The 26,685-nt window shown below is 40.9% G+C and overlaps 1 protein-coding gene across 2 annotated transcripts in view; it reads left to right on the top strand.

The window, feature by feature from the left end:
- Positions 1-25,925, top strand: part of tmem131l (transmembrane 131 like) — a 152,775-nt gene extending 126,850 nt beyond the window's left edge. Inside the window, exons 26-35 of one of the 2 annotated variants that reach the window (XM_060827627.1) lie at positions 8,580-8,728; positions 9,991-10,097; positions 11,817-11,980; positions 12,498-12,689; positions 14,412-14,487; positions 14,575-14,705; positions 17,733-17,853; positions 20,222-20,283; positions 22,173-22,303; positions 25,492-25,925. In XM_060827627.1, coding sequence (XP_060683610.1) covers positions 8,580-8,728; positions 9,991-10,097; positions 11,817-11,980; positions 12,498-12,689; positions 14,412-14,487; positions 14,575-14,705; positions 17,733-17,853; positions 20,222-20,283; positions 22,173-22,303; positions 25,492-25,770 — 1,412 coding nt within the window. In that variant the 3' untranslated portion in view covers positions 25,771-25,925. The remainder of the gene's footprint in view (positions 1-8,579; positions 8,729-9,990; positions 10,098-11,816; positions 11,981-12,497; positions 12,690-14,411; positions 14,488-14,574; positions 14,706-17,732; positions 17,854-20,221; positions 20,284-22,172; positions 22,304-25,491) is intronic. The other variant, XM_060827636.1, reaches the window with a different exon arrangement.
- Positions 25,926-26,685: the final 760 nt, after the last annotated feature.

Consider the following 26,685-nt stretch of genomic DNA (forward strand, 5'->3'; position numbering starts at 1 on the left):
GTGAGTTTGAGGCTCTTTTGGAAATTGGCAGTTACGATGTTGTGGGGATAACTTGAGACGTGGTTTCAAATGGACAGGGCCTGGGAAATGAATATTCAAGGCTATACGTGCTATCGTAAGGACAGACTGATGGGCAGAGAGGTGGGGTGGCCCTGTTGGTAAGGAATGATATTCAGTCCCTTGCACGGGGGCACCTAGAATCAGGGGATGTAGAGTCAGTATGGATAGAGCTGAGAAATTCTAAGGGTAGAAAAACCTTAATGGGAGTTATCTACAGGCCCCCAAACAGTAGCCTGGATGTAGTGTGTAAGTTGAATAAGGAGCTAAAATTGGCCTGTCGCAAAAATATAACTATAGTTGTTATGGGGGATTTTAACATACAGGTAGACTGGGAGAATCAGGATGGTATTGGACCCCAAGAAAGGGAGTTTGTGGAGTGCCTCCGAGATGGATTCTTAGAGCAGCTGGTGCTGGAGCCGACCAGGGAGAAGGCAATTCTGGATCTGGTAATATGCAACGAACTGGATTTGATCAGACACCTCGAAGTGAAGGAGCCATTAGGAGGTAGTGACCATAATACAATAAGCTTTAATCTGCAATTTGAAAGGGAGAGGGTAGAATTGGAAATGGCAATATTTCAGTTGAATAAGGGGAGTTATGGAGCTATGAGGGAGGAGCTGGCCAAAGTTCAATGGTGCAATACCTTAGCAGGGATGGCAGTGGAAGAACAATGGCAGGTATTTCTGGGTATAATGCAGAAGATGCAGGATCAGTTCATTCCCAAAAGGAAGAAAGATCCTAAGGGGAGACAGGGGTGGCTGTGGCTGACGAGGGAAGTTAAGAAACATATAAAGTTAAAAGAGAAAAAGTATAACATAGCAAAGATACATGGGAAAACGGAGGACTGGGAAGCTTTTAAAGAACAACAGAGGATAACTAAAAAGGAAATACACAGAATAAATGAGGTACGAAGCTAAACTGGCCAAATATATATAGGAGGGTAGTAAAAGCTTTTTTTTAGGTATGTGAAAGGGAAAAAAAAAAATTGTTAAGACTAAAATTGGGCCCTTGAAGACAAACTGGCGAATATGTTACAGGGGACAAAGAAATGGCAGAAGAGTTGAATTGGTACTCCAGATCTGTTCACTGGGGAAGACACAAGCAATCTCCCAGTGGCTGAAGGGAATTTATATTAGGCAGGAAATGATGTTGGAGAGATTGTTAGGTCTGAAGGCTGATAAGTTCCCAGGACCTGGTGGTCTACATCTAGGGTACTGAAGGAGGTGGCTCTAGAAATCGTGGATGCATTGGTGATCATTTTCCAATGTTCTATAGATTCAGGATCAGTTCCTATGGATTAGAAGGTGGCTAATGTTGTCCCATTTTTTTAAGAAAGGAGGGAAGAGAAAGCAAGGAATTATAGACCAGTTAGTCTGACCTCCATGATGGGAAAGATGCTGGAGTCAATTATAAAGGGTGAAATTACGACACATCTGGATAGCAGTAACAGGATAGGTCAGAGTCAGCATGGATTTATGAAGGGGAAATCGTGCTTGACTAATTTTCTGGAATTTTTTGAGGATGTAACTCAAGATGGGACAAGGGAGATCCAGCGGATGTAGTGTACCTGGACTTTCAGAAAGCTTTTGATAAAGTCCTACATAGGATGTTAGTGAGCAAAATTAGGGCACATGGTATTAGGGGCAAAATACTGACGGATTGAAAATTGGTTGGCTGACAGGAAACAGTGATAAACGGCTCCCTTTCGGAATGGCAGGCGGTGACCAGTGGGGTACTGCAGAGATCAGTGCTAGGACAGCAGCTTTTTAACAATATGATATAGATTACATTAATGATATAGATGGTATTAAAAGTAATATTAGCAAGTTTGCTGATGATACAAAGCTGGGTGGCAGGGTGAAATGTGAGGAGGATGTTAGGAGATTACAGGGTGACCTGGACAGGTTAGGTGAGTGGACAGATGCATGGCATATGCAGTATAATGTGGATAAATGTGTGGTTATCCACCTTGATGGCAAGAACAGGAAGGCAGATTACTACCTAAATGGAGTCAAGTTGGGTAAAGGGGCAGTACAGAGAGATCTGGGTGTTCTTGTACACCAGTCAATGAAAGCAAGCATGCAGTGCAGCAGGCAGTGAAGAAAGCTCATAGCATGCTGGCCTTCATAACAAGAGGAATTGAGTATAGAAGCAAAGAGGTTCTTCTGCAGCTATACAGAGCCCTGGTAAGACCGCAGTTTTGATCTCCAAATTTGAGGAAAGACATTCCGGCTATTGAGGGAATGCAGCGTAGGTTCATGAGGTCAATTCCCAGAATGGCGGGACTATCTTATGTTAAAAGATTGGAGCGACTGGCCTTGTATAGCCTTGAGTTTAGAAGGCTGAGAGGGGATCTGATTGAGACATAAAAGATTATAAAAGGATTGGACACTCTGGAGGCAGGAAGCATGTTTCCTCTGTGTGAATCCTAAACCAGAGGACACAGTTTAAAAATAAAGGGTAGGCCATTTAGAACAGAGTTGAGGAGAAACTTCTTCACCCATAGAGTGATGGGTGTATGGAATGCTGTGCCCCAGAAGACTGTGGCGGCCCAGTCTCTGGATACTTTCAAGAAAGAGTTGAATAGAGCTCTTAAGGATAGTGGGATCAAGGGTTATGGGGATAAGGCAGGAACAGGATACTGATTGAGGGTAATCAGCCTTGATCATAATGAATGGTGGTGCTGGCTCAAAGGGCTGAATGGCCTACTCCTGCACCTGTTGTCTATTGAAGGTAGGTTTGTGGTAGATAGTCGAGAACCTCCTGGCCACATTCTCAACTAGTGTGTTATGAAAAAGGAGTCCGTTTGATTGCTCCATTTCACAGAAGGGAGTCCGCTAAAGATTTTAAGGCCCGGCAGTGAACTGTCAGACATTGTTAATTAGTGTATCATCGATGGTGAGATCTCACCAATCAGAGTCCACTTGCAAATTGATCAGCAGTCTCCTTACGTACAGTTTAAGTATTTTCCTTTGGTATTGCAAATTGTCCTGATACGTATATAGCGCACAACCCCTAAAGAAAATGTAATTTTTCAGCTGTATTCAAATTCCAAATCTACCAAATGACTACTTGCATATCTGTGAAAGGCATATGACAAAGACCCAATCTAGGAAATCTGTAACATAGTTTGACCAAGAGATAAGTAAGTTAAGAATATGTAAGCTATCGCATTTATTCAAAAATGCATGAAACCTAAAATTGTTCCTGATTTCATTTCCAAATACTTTGTCTCAATTTAGCATTATCAATCTGTTGATAAAGGAGCAGAATTAGAGCATTCAACATCTCTAATCTACTGAGACATGAGATTAAATAGATTCGTAATAAGCACTGCAATAGTTTAAAGTGAGCTTTTTGTTTGGTTTGATCCATTTACCCCACTATATTTTATCAATAGATGAACATATCATAAACGGTACCCTTTTAAAATACGTCTGCAATGTAAACTCACTCAAGCAGGAGCAGTATGGTAATGCAACTGAATTGAATTTATTGTCAAGTGAACTGAAGCATGGTAAAAAGCTTTGTCTTGCGAGCAATGCAGGCAGATCAGAGTTAAGTAGCACAGAGAAGCAAATAGGTAAACAGCAGCAACAACAAAAACACAGGTACAGGCGAATATTAAGACTTTGAGTCCATTCAGTACTCTTTTTAAAAAAAAGTAGAGTAGAAACTCTTTCAAAACCGGCTGGTGCGTATGTTCAGGTTTCTGTACCTTTTCCCCAATAGTAGAGATTGTAGAAAAACATTGCCATGGTGGGATGGATCTTTGAGAATGCTGGCGGCCTTTCCTTGAGAATGGGCCTAGTAGGTGGATTCCGTAGATGGGAGATTGACCTTTGTGATTGTCTGGGCCGAGTTCACCACTCTCTGTAACTGTCTCTGATCTTGAATTGTTACAGTTGTCATACCAGGTAGTGATGCATACAGAAGAATGCTCTTGATGGCGCACCTATAAAAGCTGGCAAGGGTTAGCGAGTTTTGAGGTTCAGGTTCTGAATGTAGGTTTGTTCGCTGAGCTGGAAGGTTCATTTTCAGATGTTTCTTCACCATCCTAGGTAACATCTTCATTGAGCCTCTGGACAAAGCATTGCTGGTGTTTCCTGCTTTTCTTTGGTTGTTAATGTCATTTCCTGTTCTCTTTCTCAGGAGGTGGTAAATGGGATCCACATCAGTGTGTTTGTTGAGAGAGTTCCAGTTGGAATGCTGTGCTTCTAGGAATTCTTGTGCATGTCTCTGTTTGGCTTGTCCTAGGATCGATACATACCACGCATTTACGGATTACCCAAAATTCACAAACCAGGAGCCTCCCTCAAACCCATAGTCTCGCTGCCTGGAACACCAACTTGCAGACTGGCCAAGGAGCTACACCAAAGACTAAAATACTTTGGAGTGGCGTGAGTCCTCTACTTTCACTCCACCCAGGAATTCCTGAAGACCACCAAAGACATCAAGATAGAAAAGGGTGAAATAATGGTCTTTGATGTAACAGCCCTGTTCACATCCATCATCATCAACCTGGCCAAGAAAACACTGACTACACTATTAGAAGACCCAAAGACACACACACCAAACACCACCAACTTCATCAGCAAAGACAGTTTGTCAAGCTAGTGGACCTATGCCTTACCACACACTTCACCTTCAACAACAAAACCCGCAGACAAACCAACGGAACACCCATGGGGTCTCCAATATCAGGGGCAATAGCAGAGGCAGTGATGCAGAGACTCAAACAAAAAGCTCTGCCAACCATCCAACCCAAACTTTGGGTCTGCTGTGTGGAATGATACCTTTGTCATGTCTTAAATGAAACAAATTAGGGGAAACCTTCAGGACCATCAATAATACCCTTTCTGGCATAAAATTCACTAAAGAGGAGGAAAACAACAACAAACTGCCATTCCTAGATGTCACAGCGAACAGCCAACTAGGAACTTCAAACCAGCGTCTATAGTGTCTACAATACATATAGATCAAATACAGTGGAACCTCGGTTATCTGAACAAGATGGGCAGACACTATTTCATGTGGATAATTGATTATTCGGTTAATCGATTAATGGTCTTTCCTCTGGGGATTGGAGTTTTTAAAATCTGCTTCCAGTTCAGGAGGTGAGGCAGCAGCACACCACGCACGAGCCCCACACACCCTGTCCCACACTGCCCCCTGCTGCCAATCCCACCCCTGCCCCCCACCCCGTCCCTCTCCGAGGCAGCCGGACTGGACACCAACAACAAGACACCTTTGTGCTGCCACCTTTGTGGGGTAAGTCTCCAAATAGTGTGCACACACAGCCACAGCCCCCCACACAGTTTTTTACTGCGTTTTGACAGCTTCCATCTTTACCCTATATGGGATAATGTTGGACAGATTATTTGGCGAAAGAGGGTTTAGGGTACACCCCAATGTAGAATTCCAGGGAAAGTGTGGGGGGAGAGGGCGGGATGTCAGTCATTTGGAGACTGTGCTTGTTTAATTGCTGTAAACAAATGACATGATCGCTGTAGGAAACACGTCTTTGATGTTATGTTTCTACTGGGAACTCGAGATTTCCTTTTGGATAATCCAATACTTTGATTATCGAGGTTCCTCTATATTGAACCACAGAGGCAATCATCCCAATATCCACAAACGAAGCTGCATCAGAACATTATTCCAATGAGCCACTACACACTGCAGCACGGAGGAACGACGCAGAGCAGAGGAGAATCACTTACACAGTTTATTAAAAAAGAATGAACACAGTCCTCTGATTCCTCAGCAACAAACCCAAACAAGCAGACAAAACGTGTCCAGAAACCCTAGCCACTCTTCCCTCATCAAAGACATTGCGGAAATAACTGCCAGACAACTCCGACCCCTTGGCTTCATGGTAGCCCAACAACACACTTGAACACCAGCTAATGAACTTGAAATGCGTTATACTGACAACAAGCAAAACTAATGTCATTTACAAAATACCGTTCAAGAACTGTAACAAACACTACATTGGACAAACAGGCAGAAAACTAACCACCAAGATACATGAACATCAACTAGCCAGAAAACGACATGGCTCTCTCTCACTGGTATCCTTACATATAAGGAAGGACACCACTTCGACTGGGACAACACATCCATCCTAGGACAAGCCAAACAGAGACATGCCTGAGAATTCCTAGAAACCTGGCATTCCAACTGGAACACTATCAACAAACAGTGACTTGGATCCCATTTACCACCCCCTGAGAAAAAGAACAGGAAATAACATCACCAACCCAAGGAAACCCAAACATATATATAGAAAGCAGGAAACATCAGTGCTTCATCCAGAGGCTCACTGAAGGAAGATGTTACCTAATATAGTGATGAAATGTCTGAAGACTAAATTTCCAGCTCAGTGAGCAAACCTACATCCAGTAGGCAAGGGTATTCGCCGTCATGCCCAATTTTCTCAGCTGCCTGAGGAAGAAGAGACGCTGGGCCTTTGTAACCAGTACGTCTATATGAAGAATCCAAGAAAGCTTGTTGTGGATGACCACTCCCAGGAGCTTGACACACTCCACTCATTCCTCCTCTGTACTTTTAATGTGTAGGGGGGCATGAAGACCATCCTGCTGAAATTAACAATGCCCACCCAATTAACAATGCTATTAAACCTGTAATAAATTTTTGAGTATGTACACTGAAAGTAATTAATTTGTCCTTTGCTAGTTTTGGTTTGCCTTCGATCCATGTCAAAGAGGAAGAAGTAAATTTTCTGTATTTAAACTCCACTACTCCTAGCTCTGCTGTCAAAAGCCAGTGTCCACTAAAGACAGTAATTTCTTGAAAATGTGCCTAGCTAATCTAATGCTCATATGTTGCAGTATTTCAGATATCTTGTTTGACTTTCTTGTGCAAAGTTAATATCTGGCAGCATTGCAAAGCCTCAAAGTCAACCTGGGCATTAATATAATGAACTCTGAGAATGAACCAAGAATGGACCTTTAACAAGTGTACCTGCATCAACAAAATCACGTCGTTCCTAATTAGATTAGATTAGATTAGATTAGATTTACAGTGTGGAAACAGGCCCTTCGGCCCAACAAGTCCACACCGACCCGCCGAAGCGCAACCTACCCATACCCCTACATTTACCCCTTACCTAACACTACGGGCAATTTAGCTTGGCCAATTCACCTGACCCGCACATCTTTGGACTGTGGGAGGAAACCGGAGCACCTGGAGGAAACCCACGCAGACACGGGGAGAACGTGCAAACTCCACACAGTCAGTCGCCTGAGTCGGGAATTGAACCCGGGTCTACAGGTGCTGTGAGGCAGCAGTGCTAACCACTGTGCCACCGTGCCGCCCACAAATGTTGGGTCACATTCACATTCTTTGTGCCCTTTCCTCATATGACCAGGCAGCCTTGCTCAAAACCAAGCCAGAAATAAAATGCTTGCTGAATTTGTGTAACAGCTGCCAGGTGGTGCATATAGTGAGGCGTTTTCTCACCACTCAATGTGTCCGCTGGTATAGGCTGACCAAGATACATGAAAATTGTATCCCTTAAAACTTTCTCTTATGCTAGTTCTACACAGTATGTTGGGGTGAATTACTACACCCCATTTTTGTGCCAAGTTTTCCACATGCTCAGTGAAAGATCCCTTCATATTTGCAAACACCATATACGGCTGACATGTCAATAGTGTCCATATCTACATTTTACATTGAGTGCAAACAGCAATGTGCTACACAAGGAAGCCATCAACATTTGTACTGCAGTACTACGTTATGGCAATCTAAATCTGCTACCATTGTGTGAATCAGTATTCACTGAACTATGAACTCACCAACTCACGTAGTTATGTTCTGTTTCAATGACACCATGTAGGCCAAAAGAAAAAGATGTTGCTATAGCATTCCTTGTAAGCCCATCTTTGGGTTCTGAGAGAAACCTGTCTTCAGAATTCTACCTAATCACGTATTCCTTGCATATTTCCAAACCGTTTTGCTTTATTTGAAACTGCAGCTTTGTCTTAATGGACACTCTGATTCAGCTTTGAAATGGAGTAGCTGCATGAGCTCCCTTTCCTTGATGACTGAGTTGGGACATCAGTGATGGTATTATTACGATCTACTGCAATCTCACCTTCACTGGTGAAACTACTTGTTGAATTTCCTACATTTCTATGCTGTATAAGTTTGGTCTTCTCAGCAAACCTTGTAAATAAGTCCTGAACCATTTGTAAACAGTGGCCAAAACTAGATGTGATTCTAAAATTGCATAACAGTAGCTATAGTCACTCAGTTCCAGGGCAGGTATGCCTCCACTGTACCACAAGGGGGTCCCTCCATTTACTTGTAGACAGACCATGTGATGGGAAGAAAGTTAGTTTAAAAGGGAAAATTTGGGTCTGATATTTTGTGTGTGGGGTGCTGGAAAAGCACAGCAGGTCAGGCAGCGTCTGAGGAGCAGGAGAATCGACGTTTCAGGCATAAGCTCAACTGTTAGTGTTTTTCTTTTAAGTTGTAATTCTGACCCTCAGATAATCTCCAGCAAGGAACAATGGAGAAGATCAGTGAAAATGTGAAAACAGAAGCACAGGTGCCTGACAAACCACAAGAAAAAAATTGTGTGCCAGAGCTACAGAATGCACAGCCTCCCTTTGTAACATACAAACTATCCACATCTGAGGTATGGGGCTTTAACTACGTACAGAACAGGAGAACCTAGAAATATTCAAAAATCATTGTTGGATGTTCGTGTTTCTGGTCCTGAAGTATTTTCAAGGTTGCACCTGCCCTAAAACTCTACTCTTTTCAAAATTGCCAAATTGGAACCACCTGCATACATTTTTTGACCAAACAGGATTTAGTTAGGAGAAAGTGAGGACTGCAGATGCTGGAGATCAGAGTCGAGAATGTGGTGCTGGAAAAGCACAGCAGGTCAGGCAGCATCTGAGGAGCAGGAGAATCGACATTTCAGGTATAAGCCCCTCATCCAGGATTCTTGTGCTCCTCGGATGCTGCCTGACCTGCTGTGCTTTTCCTGCACCACATTCTAGACTCGTGTTCGGGTGAGGGTCTGCCAGTCAAACAGACCACAAATTCTCTTGAAGCACTAATTTTACTGATAAGATGGTCCATTTGTGCAGTATTGATTTCTCGTAATTCTTGAAGTCCAAATGAAACTCCTGGCCTGCCTTGGTTTATGATGCTACTTGGCCATCTAAGTCAGGGGGTTGTACATATCAAGTGACTTGACACACAATCTAAGCGCGTGCTCCAGTGAGTACTACCTTTTGTATAAATCTTTAACATTGAGCTTTTGACAATTCTTTCAGGTAGTAATAAAAACACCCATGGCACCATTATGGATATGGGTGTGCTCCAGATGTTCTAACATTTGTGTCTCAAATAACTTTTTAAAAAAAAATGATTTTTTTCATTATTAATTGGATCTTGCTTTACACAAATCAGCTTTTCCATTTTCTGTATTATGATAGTGACTACACTTCAAAAGTATTTCTCTCAATGAAGTGCTGTGTCACATTTTTTTTTTCCGGAACTTGAAAGGCTCTGCAATAAATGTGAGACTGTTTGTTTCTCCTTGCGCAGTGTACACATGCATCGTCTGAGAGCTAACTGTGCTTCAGGTCACCACACTGACATCAGGCTGATCTGACTGTGCCTCACAATTGCATTTAATGTTTTTTTTTGCTGTTGCTTTTAACCCTGAAGTGGATTTGGCTCTGGCTCCTTGTGAAGTGCAAATTAATAAACAGCCACACAAGTGTTACTGTTCATTGTGAGGTAGTTTAAAGGCTTATGGCATTGTTGGTTCCAACAAAAATAAACTGACTTATAATCAGACAATCTTTTGATAAAATCATATAATGCTGATAACATTTTATAATAAACCTGTTACAATTTTTTCAATAATGATATCAACAAAAGACTCCATTGGACAAGGTTAAACAGAAAAGACAAGTGAAAGGTGAAGTTACAACCCATAATAAATGGAAAGGAAGAAAATCATCTGGGAAAAACAATATTTCTCTGAAGTAAGTATGAAATTTCTTAATATAATTCTTTGAAGGTATCGTGTAACAAAGTGTGCTTATGGGCTACATAAATATCACTAATGACTGTCAATAGATCAGGCTGTTAACAACTCTTAAATGCTCTCCACAGCCTGACAACCAATTCAGTTGTACTTGACCATTACAGAAATGTCAAACAGGAATACAACTCGATGGACTATCCAGCATTCGCCTAGGCACCACATTGACAATAGCCCTGCTGACCCTGAGCACTCTTTGTCAAAATTGTGTCATTGAACATTGATCAATAATTGAGAAACAGTCTGACGTTAGTTGTACTTGCCTTCAAACAATGACCCAGCACTATCCACACCATCCCTGGGTATGTCTAATGCTATTCTATCATATGAAGTAGGTGAGGAGTAGCCCACTCAGCTTCACAAGCTTGCTTCACCCCATTGGCAGAACAGACCTATTAGCTGTGGTGGTAAGGAGTTACCCTGGGAGTTCTCAACAGTGACTCAGAACTATTTGAAGTTTTCTGGCATCAGGTCAAATGTAGCATGGAGACTTGCTGGTTATTATCGAAGCCCCAGCCTAAGCTGACGAATCAATTTTCTTCCATGTTAAACACTGCTTGGAATAAGAATGTACTTTGGGTAATGTGTACAAGGTTTTCCACTTATACCCCAGTGTTTGATAAAATCGTAGATTGCCAATATCACTTTATTGTAAACCTTTTGAATAATTCTATTAGCAAAAGGCACCATTAGACAAAGTTAAACAGAAAAGAGATATTTGCCAAGTTGCACTAGTATTGACTGAGCTGGCTGAATCCTGATAGCTACTAGACTTAGGGGAACCAATAAGAAGGGACAATCTACTTGCCCTTGTTCTCATCACTTTACCTATTGCAGATCTATCCCCTTTTGACAGTACTAGTAGGAGTGACCACCTGACCAATATTGTGAAGGTACCTTTCATTGTTTTGTGGCAGTATTACCATGCTAAGTGGGCTGGATTCAAAACAAATTCAACAACTCGAAGCTAGGCATGAACTAAGTCACATTCCTGCTGGACTAAAATACAAAATTCCTTTCTTAATAATACTGTGGGAGTCCTTGAACTCAGAATGAACGATATTAGTTCTGGAATGTAGTTAACCATTATCATCATCATGGCAATCGTGATTAGCTGGTCTGGTCAAGAATGCTCACATCCTGTGAAAGAGTCCTTTAATGAACAAAGCACGATGCTAGATCTGGCAATGACTGGATAAACCTCCATAACAGTTTAAATCTGTTTTGTCAACTTGAGAAATTGATGAGGGCTGTACTGGGGGAAAGACTAGGGTGAGAAAGTGAGTGCTGGTTATATTAGGGACTTTTCATTGCACATAAAGAATCCATTCAACTCACTGGGTTCATACAGACCTTGCAGGACAATCTAATTATTTCAAGTCCTCCCTTCACTATGCCAGTAACCTTTCAAGTTCATTTCCCTCTCTATTACCCGATTCCCTTCTGAAATGAGTCGTTGTCTCCACTTTTGCCACACTCACGGCCAGTGAATCCAATATTATTGCCCAATGCCTGTACTGGGGGCTGTAAGAGCAGATTTGTGGACTATTTAGGTTATTTACATGTAATCTTTAAAGTAAGAGTAAACCTTTTTTATTTGCCTTGTTAGAACTGTGCTAAGGGCTGGCTAAACTTCTAAGTTTCTGACTGGTTTTGTTAGGTTAGCTGATCAGGCAGGTGGTGTGCACAGTCAGAGGAACTACAATTGCAAACAGAAGGAAGCTCTATATCAGGACCGATCTAGGAAAGTGTGGCAATGTGCAAAAAAAGAGAAGAGTAACATTCATACAAAACCAGACATTTATCTTAAAGAGGCAGAAGGTGGTAAGTATGCAGCTTCTATTGCATTTCATTCCTGATGTTTTCTTGTAATTTTAATGTTCAGCAGGCTTAAGTTGATACAGATCTCTCAATGGGATAAATCAAGTAATGTCAATACTGACCATAAGCAGTGAAGTTGACTATTCGGTCTATCAGGTCTACTCACTATTCAACCAGATCATGACTGATTTGAGAATCTTCAGCTCCACCTTTTCCTCATAATCTTTGATTGTCTTATTAATGAACAATCAGTGAAATTTGAATGTTCTTAATTGCCCAGCCTTGACAGCTCTCTGTGTGTATGTTCTACAGAAACACTACTTTATTGTGATGGGAAATATTAGCAATTACTGTCACATCTATTTTGTAGATTGTCAGTATAATTAATGAAAATATCTGTAGTAGAGATTTCAATTTTGGTCATGCTTTCTTCATGTGAAACACTGCAAGCTTTGAATGTTTATTAAGCAAAACATTTTAAATAATGTTTCTTTAATGTGTGCTGTTCCTTTGTTTGGAGATTGTTGTTCAAACTGGAAGATGCTGATCAGGAAAGTGCGTTCTGGTGAATCTAGCTCTGATTCTGGAAGTTCGTCAGACAGTGTGAGAGCAAGTCTTGACAGCTGGGGAAGCTGGAGCAGTAGCAGTTCTGAGGGAGAGAAGGATCAAAGTATCAATCCCCAATTGCACTTCGTATCCTCTGCTACACAGAGTAAGGAAATACTTTAAATAAGGTCCTATACATAAACTATAAGTCAAAACTAGGTTAGACAGTGGACTTAATGCCTGCTGCAAATAGGTTCATATGCTTAATAGAATTATCAAATCCCTAGTGTGGAAGCAGGCCGTTCGGCCCAACATGTCCACATCGAGTCTCCAAAGAGTTTCCCTACCCTATTACTCTACGTTTATCCTTGACTAATGCACTTAACCTACACATCCCTGAACAATGCAGGCAATTTAGCATGGCCGATTCACCTAACCTGCACATCTTTAGGTTGTGGGAGGAAATTAGAGCACCCGGAGGAAACCCATGCAGACACGGGGAGAATGTGCAAACTCCATCCAGACAGTTGCTTGAGACTGGAATCGAATCCAGGTCCCTGGTGCTGAGAGGCAGCAGTGCTAACCACTGAACCACCGTGCCACGACTTGGGTTAATTAGTGGAAAATACTCAGGCAAACTTTTGTTAAGTTGTTTGATAACTGCAAGCAGTTGTTTCCTCTCACCTTGTCAGGGGTGTTGCTGCTGCCCAGAAGTATGCTTACACTATTTGAGAAAGGGAGAGCATACAACTGACTGGGGGATGTGCATGCAGCTTGAGATTTTGTTTACAAGTTTTACAATATTGTCGCTTCCTCAGTTCTTCTCCTTAGTGAATCAGAGCATGTGAAACCTTGATGACCTGTTTGATCTGATTCTGATTATACAGTTCAACCTTGTATCTGATTCACAACCAGAATGGTGACCTAAGTACAGAGTAACAGTAGCGCCTGCTTCTGCCTGAAATTGTGCATGTGCAATCTTGAGATTTGTTGGTCAAATTTCTTCAATTATGGTCTTTTATCCTCCATAAGCTTTTAATTGGTCCAAAGCTCATACATATCCTGTACTGCTCCAAGTCACAGTGGCCTCTAATCTGTGTACTCAGTAGACTCAGGTCCTCCAAATATTAACAGCACAGTGACTCTGTGGTTAGCATTGTTCCCTCATCGCCAGGGACCCGGTTTCAATTCCCGCCTCAGGCGACTGTCTGTGTGGAGTCTCCCCGTGTCTGTGTGGGTTTCCTCCGGGTGCTCCGGTTTCTTCCCACAATCCAAAGATATGCAGGTCAGGTGAATTGATCATATTAAATTGTCCATAGTGTTAGGTGTATTAGTCAGAGGTAAATATAGGGAAGGGTAATGGGTCTGGGTGGGTTACTCTTCAGAGGGTGGGTGTGGACTTGTTGGGCCGAAGGAATTTAATCTCATCTAAAGTCCTTGGCATTAAATGTCAGCATGGTTTGCCATATCTAATTTTGCATTTTCTTCCACTCTTTTATCAAGTCCCAAACCCATACTTCTGGGTCAAGCCCTCTGTAAGCTTTGACTTCACCTAAATGTCAGTGGCAATGCCTTCACCTGCCCTGGTCCTACTTCAAAGATTCCCTTCCTAAATCATCTTGCGCCTCTCCATCATTCAAAAACTGATTATTCTCTGTTTGGATACCCCAACTAGTCTTTTCTTTCCTGTTTCACTGTCCTTTTGCTTACATGTATTTGTGATATGCTGTGGGATACTTCACAAATGTTGATCCTAGACTTGCTCATTGGTAATGCAAAACTATATTTATAAAGTGTCATCCTTTGGAAATGAAGGTAGCTTACTAACTAGGTCAGGAACAGTACATCTGCATTTGCTACATTTTAAAATTTGACTTATTTACTTTAGAGGAGAGGATTTTCCAGCAGGCGTCTCCAATTTATAGCCCGTCATTGCAAGAACATCACAGTTCAGGGAATAGAAGGTAACTTTAAATATCACTTCTTAAGATGGAAGCCGCATTATATAACATGCAGTTTGAATTTTATAATTGCTTTTTGTTTTGTAAAAGATTTGTTCATTTCAGCCACTCCACCAATAACAATGTATGTTTGAGAGGAGATGCACAGTCTTCGACTCCCCCTGATAAAAACCATTGCCCCACCTTTGCTGCAGTAGCTGCGGGTTTAAAGAAAAGTCCAGGTAAGAGGCAGATTGTAGGTTTGAAAGTAATCAGTAATTTAGAACATTGTATTGTTAAATGCTTCTCGTCTTGTAAAGAAAAGTGCAGCTTTTGATATTTAACCTGAAAGAAGACTGACGTTGTGTGCTTAAAGATATGTGTCCGTGCCATCACGAATATTTTGGAGAAGTTGTGGTCGTTAACTTACAAATGAGATTTATCCTACAGCAGGAATGTTGTAATTCTGGAATAAAAACATGGATAATTTACAGCATTCAGCCTATTGTGCCTGTACTTGCTCAATAAACTAGTGAACTATTTTAATCCCTCTTCTGAACACCTGGTCTGTAGAGTTACCGTGCTACAGGTACAGATCCAGGTTCCTTTTAAATGAGGTTGAGGGTTTCTGCCTCCGTCGTCAAATTGGCAGCAAATTCCAGATACCCATTGAGTAGAAAGCTTGTTCCCCATGTATCCTCTCCGAGGTAAATTCGCCAGAGCCCCAGGGGATCATAGAGCTGTGCCATCATTGGTGAGTTTAACCTGCGGGTCATCACTCCTAAGCTGAGGAGCAAGGTTGAAAAAGCGGAGTCTTTGTGGTGACCTCAGCTAGTACGGGAATTGAACCATGCTGTTGGCATCACTCGGCATCACAGACCCAGTGAACCAAGCTAGTCAACCTTCCGATCTTTCAACCAGTCATCATAAATCTGGTAGTTGACTTCTCCTTTAAGGGAATCTGGTCTCCGCTGTCCATTCTATCCCAGCCCCTTGTTATTTTGTACACCTAAGTAGCCTCCTGTTCTAAGGGAAGCACCCCTAACCTATTCAACTTTTCCTTATAGCTATTGTTTATAAGCTATGATCACATTCTTGTAAATTCTCTTGGCACACTCTCTAAAGCAATTAATTCCTTCCTGTATTGTGACCAGAACTGTACACAATTCCTCCAGCTATGACCTAACCCCATTTTTATGTAATTCAGGCATTATTTCTCTGCTTTTTGTATTTAGTACCCCAACTAATGAAGCAAGATATCTCATCTGCATTCCTTACTACCATTTTCTATTTGTCCTGCTACCTTAATTAATGGATTAATCCTACCCCTCGTTACTGATTGGAGTTGTTTGGTCATCACCCAGGTCAGACTGATTAGTCTGTCAATATGCAGTCCAAGGTTTCACTTTCTTTAAGTGTTTCAATACCCTCCTATTTATTTAATATTCCTTTGTTTATCAACTCCAAATACATAATCTCTGACTTCTCTGATTTGCCACGTTATTATTCATTCAACCAAGCAGTTGATATCTTCCAGCCGTGCGGGTTTGTCATCAGGTCAGTTGAAGGTTTTAGTGCTTTGCAACTTTCATTTATCCCATGACATTAACCCTATCACAGCCACCCACGTCTCCATCAACTACTTGATCAAGGTGTGCAGATTTCCCATTCAGGTCTCCCACACTTAGGTCTAAACATGAAAATAGACCACAAACAGTAAGGAAGCTGAAACTAAGAACATTATTTTTGCAAATGAAAAGCAGTTCACATTCATCGACCAACATTCCTTCCATCCTGACAGTCGGCCCGTTTTGGATCAGACTTGCCACTCTCCCCTGGGTGTCATGGGTTTTAACCTTCCATAACAGTGTGCTACATGGGACCTTCTCAAATGCCTCCGCGAAATCCGTGTCGACAACATTCATTTCTTCATCAATCCATTTATTTCCTCAAAACATTCAATCAAGTTAGTGAGGCATAATGTTCCTTTGACAAAACCATGCTCAATGTTCTTGATCGTTTTTTGGAAAGGCAAGAATTAATTAATCCAGTCTCTCTTTATTGATTCTAGTAGTTTGGCAGCCACCCAGGTCAGGCTGACTTGTCTAATTATTTGGCTGTGCCTTGCACTCTTTTTTTAAATAATGGTACAATGTTTTCTGGCCTCCTGTTGTCTGGTAATGCTGTGTCAAATGTCATTCCTTTGGACCAATACACATTCCTACGCAAGTTTACCCAGTGCAGTAAACTAAAAGTTTAATTTTAAGCTGCTGAAATTGATGTTAACGAGCTAGTATTGATCTCCCGTTTGGATCGGCAGACTTAGTGTAGCGTTAATCCTAGTTGCTCTGCAGGCATAACTCTTGGTGACCAACTTGCCATCTCAGATATTTGGTTTGGGCTACTGCTATGACTTGTTTCTTCAATGCAAATTGGCTTTAACGCAATTGAAGAGTTTAGACCATTATTTGTAGAATGTCAATTTTCCTTATTTATGTTGACTATAATGCTATTTTGCCCCCAGTAATTGAAATGACACTGCTATTGTGCAATTTTCATACAGCACGGGATCTTATGAAACCTGAACTATCATTTTATTATCAGATCTGACTGTACTTTGATTCATTTAGGATCCTGATTTGTAATCCTAAAGAAGACCAGGATGGACTTTACCTACCCATCCCTGTTTCATCAATGTTATAATCTGGAGAGTTATTCCATCTTTTTTGTAGGTTAAAGAGTGCTCAACTGAACTCTGAAAAGGTATTGTGGGCTGCTGCCTGTCTGAGTTCTGACCCCTTTGGGTTTTCTATTTCCAGAACAGACTGTGGAACAAATTGGTAATTCAGTAGTGGTAGACCTTCCATAAGACACCCACTTCGTACCAGCAATTTGCCAGTCAGGTAGAAGTGAGCCCAGTCTCAAATCTTTGAGCTCTTTGTCAACCAAACAGTCATCAGTCAACTGGAATGTCCAATCCAATCAGTTAATCTGCCTCCACAAATCATCTGCATCCTTACAGTTGGAATTAATTAATGTTGTATCGGGCATTTGTCCATCTATCAAGAAATATAAGTGACTTATGGGATTTAAAATCCAGGCATGCTTGAGAGATTCACGTTCCTAGTCATTGCTGTGCTTTGAGCTGAATAAAATGTGAATATCAAAATTTGAATTAGTGTTTTGCTATTTTCTGCACGGGTACAAATGCAACGTTTGTTTTCGTTTTGAATGTGACACTCTCCCTCTTCGTCACTTGCAATGTTTAGGTCTTTACACAACTGTGAATGGTCAGTGTTTAAAATCTATTCCTCCTGTACATGGTTTGGCATATCTCTCAGGGAACGGTGTGCAGATTGAGCCCCAGTCAGGAGATGCTGCTGATTACAGGTATTTCTGATCTGTAAACATCTATGATCAAAGAGTCACAATGTCTTTTTTAATTGTCTGCACCTTTGTTATTAACAAAAAAAAAAGCTCACTCGACCTTGGCCTACTTTAAGAATGCTCCAACTTTGAACTGAGGGTATTTTTCATATGTTTGTCCCTTTGAAAATTTAATTGAGCTAGTAAGCATAAGCACCGCCATCCCACTCTCCAAATTCTGTCATGCCTTCTGATGTTTATTACTAGTAGTGTTCATCTTGTATTAGGCAATGTTACTTTAGTTGTTGGTAAAGTGTTGGAAAAGGTTATAAGAGATAGGTTATGAGAGATAATCCTTTCATCTAGGTCATGATCATTTAGAAAAGAACAATGTGATTAGGGATAGTCAGCATGGTTTTGTGAAGGGTAGGTCGTGCCTCACAAGCCTTATTGAGTTCTTTGAGAAGGTGACCAAACAGGTCGATGAGAGTAAACCGGTTGATGAGGTGTATATGGATTTCAGCAAGGCGTTTGATAAGGTTCCCCACAGTAGGCTAGTGTACAAAAGGCGGAGGAATGGGAGATATAGCAGCTTGGATCAGTAATTGGCTTGCTGAAAGAAGACCGAGGATAGTGGTTGATGGGAAATGTTTATACTGGAGTCCAATTACTAGTGGTGTACCGCAAGGGTCGGTGTTGGGTCCACTGCTGTTTGTCATTTTTATAAACTACCTGGACGAGGGCGTAGAAAGGTGAGTTAGTAAATTTGCAGATGATACTAAGGTCGGTGGAGTTGTGGATAGTGACGAAGGATGTTGTAGGTTACAGAGAGAAATAGATAAGCTGCAGAGCTGGGCTGAGAGGTGGCAAATGGAGTTTAATGCGGAGAAGTGTGAGGTGATTCACTTTGGTCAGAGTAACCGGAATGCAAAGTACTGGGCTACTGGTAAGATTCTTGGTAGTGTAGATGAGCAGAGAGATCTTGGTGTCCAGGTACACAGATCCTTGAAAGTTGCCACCCAGAATGACAGGGCTGTTAAGGCATACAGTGTTTTAGCTTTTATTAATAGAGGGATCAAGTTCCGGAACCGTGGGGTTATGCTACAGCTGTACAAAACTCTAGTGCGGCCACACTTGGAGTATTGTGTACAGTTCTGGTCCCTGCATTATAAGGAGGATGTGGCAGCTTTGGAAAGGGTGCAGAGGAGATTTACTAGGATGTTGCCTGGTATGGAGGGAAGGTCTTACGAGGAAAGGCTGAGGGACTTGAGGCTGTTTTCGTTAGAGAGAAAAAGGTTGAGAGGTGACTTAATAGAGACATATAAGATAAGCAGAGGGTTAGATAGGGTGGGCAGGGAGAGCCTTTTTCCAAGAATGATGGTGGCGAGCACAAGGGGGCATAGCTTTAAATTGAGGGGTGACAGATATAGGACAGATGTCAGAGGTAGTTTCTTTTCTCAGAGTAGTAAGGGTATGGAATGCTTTGCCTGCAACGGTAGTAGATTTGCCAACTTTAAGTACATTTAAGTCGTCATTGGACAAGCATATGGATGTACATGGAATAGTGTAGGTTAGATGGGCTTCAGATTGGTATGACAGGTCGGCGCAACATCGAGGGCCTAAGGGCCTGTACTGCGCTGTAATGTTCTATGTAAAAGAAATGTTGCCCTTCACTTTTGAGGAATATTGTATCCAGGAAATGTGATCCAAGTTTTGTCGTGAGGAAAGGTACCATCAACTTCCTGCCCAGGCATATTGACCAAAGAAGAATAATTCCTGAGTTTAAAGTTGAATAATTGAAATAATTTAGTGTGTGTAGTGTTAAAGTAAATAGGAATTGCTTTAACCTGGAAATGCAAGTAATTTTAAAAGATGCAGTAGATTCTGACTTATTTTTTGAATTATTTAATTTAATATGGTTTGTGTTAATCTTCACAAGCTGAGATGACTCGAACTTTATCTCTTTGAAGCCCTCTTCAGTGTGTGTGGGGAGCCACTGCACAACACCATAATGATTAGAGAACAATGGATAGTGCGCAACTACACTTATAATGTATGTTTCTGGCAGGCAAGGCTCCTTATTGAGAATGCAGCTCTGTGAAATCCCCTTATGACTTTGTTTTTCTGTCTACTGTCTCATTTTTATGATGTATGGAGAGTATTTACTTTGCTGTTTTTGTATGCTTATGGAGAAATGTGAAATGGCCATTTGAATTTCATCAGTTGATGCAGTATTGGCTTTAAATTTAAGTGGCAATTTGAGTCCTCTTGCATTGTTCTCATTGTTACTTAAAATAAATTTTTAAAATATTTTAATTTTATCTGTACATTGATACTTGTGTTATTGTTTTACAAATATCTTAAACTATCTTTCCTGAACCTCATTCAACAGTGATCATTGCAACAATGCCTTAAGCACGTTTCATGAGAATTATTTCTCGAATGTTTCTGAAGGTAAGGCATCTGTGAAACAACTTTTGTTTTGATTTTGCTCTGTATTTAATTGAGAGAAAACTTGACTTGTAGTTAAAATAGACAAAAAGGCAATCGAAGTTGAGATTCTCTTAAATGCTGTAGCTATGAATTTATGATAACAGCTAATGTAGCATTTGTAGAAAATATGCTCTCGGCAATTTTTAAATGTTCAAATGTCATAACTGCACAAATCAACAATGTTGAAGCAGCCAATGCTGTATGTGTAAGATGTGTTCTTTGACATTGATCTGTGTATTTCTGACAACAAAAGATGCTAACTGTATCACTACAGTATTAAAGTACAAGACAGGAGAAAATATAAAGGAAAACGAGACTCAATTGATGAAAGTATTTGAGTGAAAGAGAATTGCTCATGTTGGAAGCTGGTAATAAACCTAGTATCCCATATATTTTTGAAAAGAAATGCACAACACTATGGTTACATTTTAATGGTATTAAAATACTTTTCCAATTTACATTTTAATTTGCAATTGCTTTGATTTTTGTTTCCTTTCTGTAATTAGCAATATTTGTGAGCAAAAGTTGTTCTTGTGCAGGAGTGTACATTTTATGTTTTCTTTTTAACCTATTTTTCTAATCAACCTGTTCAGGAATGTTATTACAGACTTCTGAAGCTGGTGGGAAATGAGCCAGAGCCTCCTGAACCAGGAGTAGAGACAATGCCGTTGCACCACAAGAGGCCCCCTTCAGTGTCCTTATTTTATTTAACCTATTTTTCTAATCAGTCCGTTCAACGATGTTATTACACACCTGGAGCAGCTCGGACCTAAACCCAGGCCTCCCAGTCCATGGGTGTGGTCACTACCACTAGGCCACAAGAGGACCATCAAAAATGATCTCAACAAGAACTGAGCCTGCAATCTTCTGTTGGCTTTCCAATTAACACCGAAGCCAGGCACTTTATCCGTTAGTCCATGCAACCAACTTGTAAACAGATCACATTTTCATGTGTGCAACCTTAATAGAACTCGCCTACGCCTGCTTGGTCTGACAAGTTACCCACATGTGTGCTAGTGGTGGGATAAGGTTTATGAAAACTTCGAGCTTTTTTTTGTTGTTTAATCTATTTTTCTAATCAACCTCTTCAGAGAGGTTATAACACATCTCTGGGGTAGATGGGGCTGAGCCACACCCCTCAGCCCAGGGTTAAGGATGCTACTGCATCACAATAGGGCACCTTAGAAGTATCCATTTTAGAAAAATGATTGAGACCCATTTGTTCTTGATCCTAAGGTGTGAAATTCCTTTGAAAATCACCCCTGCCTCTTTCAGCTGCTCCTTAAAATCTAGTCCATTGACCAAGCTTTAGGCCATCTGTTTTGATCTCTCCTTCTGGTGCAACATCTTGTCGTATTGATAATACTCCTGTTAAGTGCCTTTAGCCAGTTTGTTGTGTTACAGGTGCTATATAAATGCAAGCTATTGTATTTTTATATGCTTATTTTAATTTAGTGAGTATAGTAGTTTGGAGAGAACTGTAAAGATAAAATTGAAACATCGTGTTTCTATCGGCAAATTATCACTCAGAGACTAAGTGATGTAAACCAATGGTCTCTGTAAAATCAAGTTGAAGGCATTTATCTAAACTTAAGGATTAATTCTTAGTTCCTCTCTTCAAACTCCAAAAGAGTGAGCTAAATTTATCTTACTCCTTTGTCAAACAGTAAATCATTGCTTTTGTGATTATTTTGATGTACATATATACACAGGGAGATGGTTCTGTAGCATTTTCAGTCAGTAATTATGGAAAATTCTTATCTTAATATTATCAAAACTATTCACTTCTATTGTAAGATGACTTTTCAAAGGTAATGACCTAACTGTGTTTTGAAATTTCTTCATTCTAGCCAACGTGAATTTGCATAATCCCTTCATTGATATTGAAGGCGAAAATTCATCACTTGCTGATTCAGCTTCCAGTTGGACCAACTTAGAGGCTCCCTGTAGCTGGAATCATTCAAACTATGTCAGAACTCCTGTAAGTCGCCCAACTTGTAATTTGACAATCTTGTTTATTGAAGCATACACCAGTGTTCATAACAGTTATGAAACATGTGAATATTGTTTAGTTGCAGGGCAATTCATTTTATAAATTCATGTTAAAATCAGTTTAACTTCTGTCCTACTGACAAGACAAGTAAAACCATGATTTTCCACAAAGTGAAAACCTGAATATTAAAACAAGTTAGTCAAGCAAAGTAGAGAGGGAAAATAATGGAATTGAGCACACTTGCAGTAATACCAAAGCAGACAGCAAGGGCTTGTTCAGTATGTGAAAAGGAAGAGAGTGGACAAAGAAAGCATTAACCCCTGAGAGAATGAGACTGAGGAAAAAGTAATGGACAACCAGGAAATGGCAGAGAAGTTGAATAAATTTGCATCCATTCTCTTGGTAGAAGACACTAACAGCTTTCCAAAAATATGAATTAATCAAGGGTTAAAAGGAGGGAGGAAATAAAGATCAGAGTTAAGACTGGAGAAAAAGTGCTCAAGAAGCTAGAGGAGCTGAATGGACAGTAGGTCCAACAGACCTGATGGGATGCATCCTAGAATATTAAAAGTAGTAGCTACAAAGATGGCAGATGCACTGGTAGTAATCTTTCAACAAGCCTTAGGTTTTGGAAAAGGTGTGAACAATTGGATTTCTGCCAATGTAACATCTTTAGCAAAGGAGACGCGACAAACGATAAGTAACTCTCTCTCTCTCTCTCTCTCTCTCTATTTTATTTTTTTATATATATAAAAAAATATATATATATACACACATATACACCCTTCGGTTCAGCTCATCCAGACTGACACAGTTTCCCAAACTAAATCAGTTTCACTTGCCTGCATTTGGCCCATATCCCTCTAAACAGTTCCTTTTCATGTACTTGGACAAATGTCTTTTAAATGCTGTAACTGTACTTGCCTCTACTACTTCCTCTGGTAGTTCCACAAATGAACCACCCTCTGTGAAAAGGTTGATACACAGATCCCTTTTAAATTTTCACCTTGTAACTTAAAAATATGCCCCCCAGTTCTGAACTCCCCCATTTTAGGGAACAGGCCATTTTGCCCAGGTCACCCCTCAAACCCCTACATTCCCATGAGAAGAGTCCCAGCCTGTCCTTATAATTCAAACCCTCCAGTCCTGGTAACATCCAGGTAAATCTTTTTTGAATCCTCTTTATCCCTCCTATAGCAGGGCAACCAGAACTGTATACAGTCATCCAAAAGGCTCACCAACGCCATGTACCACCTCAACATGATGTCCCAACTCCTATACTCGAAGGTCTGAGCGATGAAGGCAAGCTTGTTAATGCTGCCTTAATCACCTGTCTATCTGTGATGCAATTTTCAAAGTATTGTGTACATGAACTTGTAGCTCTCTGATGGACACCACTACCCAGAGTCCTACCATTAACTGTGTAAGACTTGCCTTTGTTTGTTTTACTAAAATGCAGTACCTCTCACTTATTTCAAATTAAACTCCATCTGCCACTCCTCAGCCCCCTCCCCCCTTGTAATTTATTTAACCTTCACTGTCAACTATACTACCAATTTTGGTGTAATCAACAAACTTACTATCCATGTCTCCTAAATTTTCATCCAAGTCATTTATGTAAATTACAAACAAAAGGGGACCCTACATGGATCCTAGGGAAACACCATTGGTCACAGGCTTTTGAAAAACATCCCTTCCCCACCACCCTCTGTCTCCTACCATCAAGACAATTTTGTATAATTAGTATGCTCAACCTGAATCCCATGTGATCCAACTTTACTAGTTGGTCTACCATGTGGATTTGTGTCAAAGGCTTCTCTAAAGTCCATGTAGACTGCATTTACTGTTCTGCCTTCATCAATCCTTTTGGTTACGTCCTCAAATCAAGTTTGATAATCATGATTTTCTACGTAAAAAGCTATGCTGACTATCCCTAATCATGCCTTCTGTTTCCAAATTCATCTAAATCCTGTCTCTCAGGATCTCCTCCAACAGCTGGGCGGCACGGTGGCACAGTGGTTAGCACTGCTGCCTCACAGCGCCAGAGACCCGGGTTCAATTCCCAACTCAGGCGACTGACTGTGTGGAGTTTGCACGTTCTCCCCGTGCCTGCGTGGGTTTTCTCCGGGTGCTCCGGTTTCCTCCCACAGTCCAAAGATGTGCGGGTCAGGTGAATTGGCCATGCTAAATTGCCCGTAGTGTTAGGTAAGGGGTAAATGTAGGGGTATGGGTGGGTTGCGCTTTGGCAGGTCGGTGTGGACTTGTTGGGCCGAAGGGCCTGTTTCCACACTGTAAGTAATCTAATCTAATCTAAACTTACCCACCACTGATGACAAACTCTCAAGTCTCAACTCTCAAGGCTATTCCTGATGAAGGGCTTTTGCCCGGAACGTCGACTTTCCTGTTCCTGGATGTTGCCTGACCTGCTGTGCTTTTCCAGCACCAGTCTAATCTAGACTCTGGGTATAGAGGGACTGACATCTGGGAAGGCTTTGAGTTGCTTGGGCCTGTACTTATTGGAGTCTCGAAGAATGAGAGGCAAGCTTATGGAAACACCGGGTTCTTAAGGGTCTTGAAAGGGTGATTGTCGATAGTTGTTTCCCCTGTTTACCCCTGAGACTAGGGCCAAAGGGACAAATCTCAGAATAAGGCAAATGAGGAAGAATTTATTCTCTCCAGGGATAGTGACTTTCTGCAACTCTTTCTTGAATAGGCTCTCATGGCCAGGTTGTTAAGTGTCTTCAAGGCTCAATCAGATTAGGGAATCCAGGGTTTTGGGGGAAAAGACAGGGTGGTGCAGCTGAAGAATCACAAGCTGTGATCCCATTGAATAATGGAACAGACTTGATTGGCTGAGTGATCTGCTTCTGTTCCTACATCTGATGGTGTTAAATAGCAATTGTTTTGTAGCAAGGGCCGTTTACTCATCTGTAAAAATGATTAAAATGAGTATTCTCTATAAAAAGTCAGACATTGCATTTAAATATTGTGAATTTAATAGCTTTGAAAATTAGGACATTTAAACATATCTGGAAAAGATACTGTAAACATTTAATAGCTGATTTGCAATGGAGCTAGAAGAAATAACAGCCGTTTAGCATATTTAAAAAAAAATAAACTAGAAATTTAATTTTTGAATAGTTGAAAACAATACCTCTTCCCTCTCTGTTTTTCAGTCCTACCTCTCAGGCACAAGAAGTCTGTCCCCTATGTCTGGATTGTTTGGATCCATTTGGACCCCACAATGTGACCCTTATCACAGCTACTTCACATCTGGTAGTCCAGTCTCTTACACATTGGTGAATGAAAATCTGGAAACAGCTTGCAGTCAAGAACAAACAGCCAGTTTTGATCCTTTTGGCACTTACATGAACCTGCATATTTGGAATTCTTCCTGCAGTCGTGTCTGTAGCTCTCAGCTGTCTAGTGACTCAGGTTATTATGGAGAGATTTGAGTTAGACTTTTTTTTAACTAAATGTGTGCATCAAAATAGTTCAAATCCTTTAAGAGTATTTAGGTGCATTAAATCTCTTTTATTTTTTTATTTTTTCTGATTTTATACAGAGGAAATTGCACTTAACAGGAAAGGAAATCCTCAAGATTTTATAATAAAACTTTTCCAAATAAAAGGACACAAAAAGAAACAGCTTGTGGAAAATGTTTTTTTTTCTGCATTGCAGATGGTCTCAAATTATGCTGCATTGTATTAGAGTGGGGTTTTGATTGACTTTCTTCATTCTGCTTCAACAACGTTATCCACAAAGTTGACTGCTCACTGCTTGCAGCTAATTTTATTTTTGTTTAGTCCTTTATGTCACAGAAGGATCCCTGTTGTGTCTACACTGGTTCTTTGTGGGTCAATCTACTTAGTCTTATTCCCCTGTCTACCCATGTAATCATAGAATCCCTGTCATACAGAAGGAGGCCAATTGGCCAATCGAGACTGTACTGACCCTCCGAAGAACATTCCACCCAGACCCAACCACACGCCCCCCCCCCCCCCCCACCCTATCCCCATAACCCCATATTTACCATGGCTGACCAGCCTGCCTAGAATGGATGTACCTGGATGCTATGGGGCAATTTACTGTGACCAATGTACCCTAACCTTGTAGAAATCTGGTAAGTCTCCCTTCAATGTTCTTTCCCCCAGAGAAAACAGCAGCAGTTCTCCAACCTAACCTGGTGACTAATATCCTCCACCTCTGAAACTAATCTGGTATATCTCCTCAGCATTCTTTTGAGGAATCTTTCATTCATGTCATAGTGTGATGAGCAGAACCAGATGCAATACTGTTATTGTGACCTAACCAAAATTTAAAGGCTCAGGATAACCTTTTTTGACTTTGTAGCTGATGTCTGTTTGTAA

This window comes from Hemiscyllium ocellatum, chromosome 1 (assembly GCF_020745735.1).
Source record: "Hemiscyllium ocellatum isolate sHemOce1 chromosome 1, sHemOce1.pat.X.cur, whole genome shotgun sequence".
In the NCBI taxonomy this organism is placed as follows: domain Eukaryota; kingdom Metazoa; phylum Chordata; class Chondrichthyes; order Orectolobiformes; family Hemiscylliidae; genus Hemiscyllium; species Hemiscyllium ocellatum.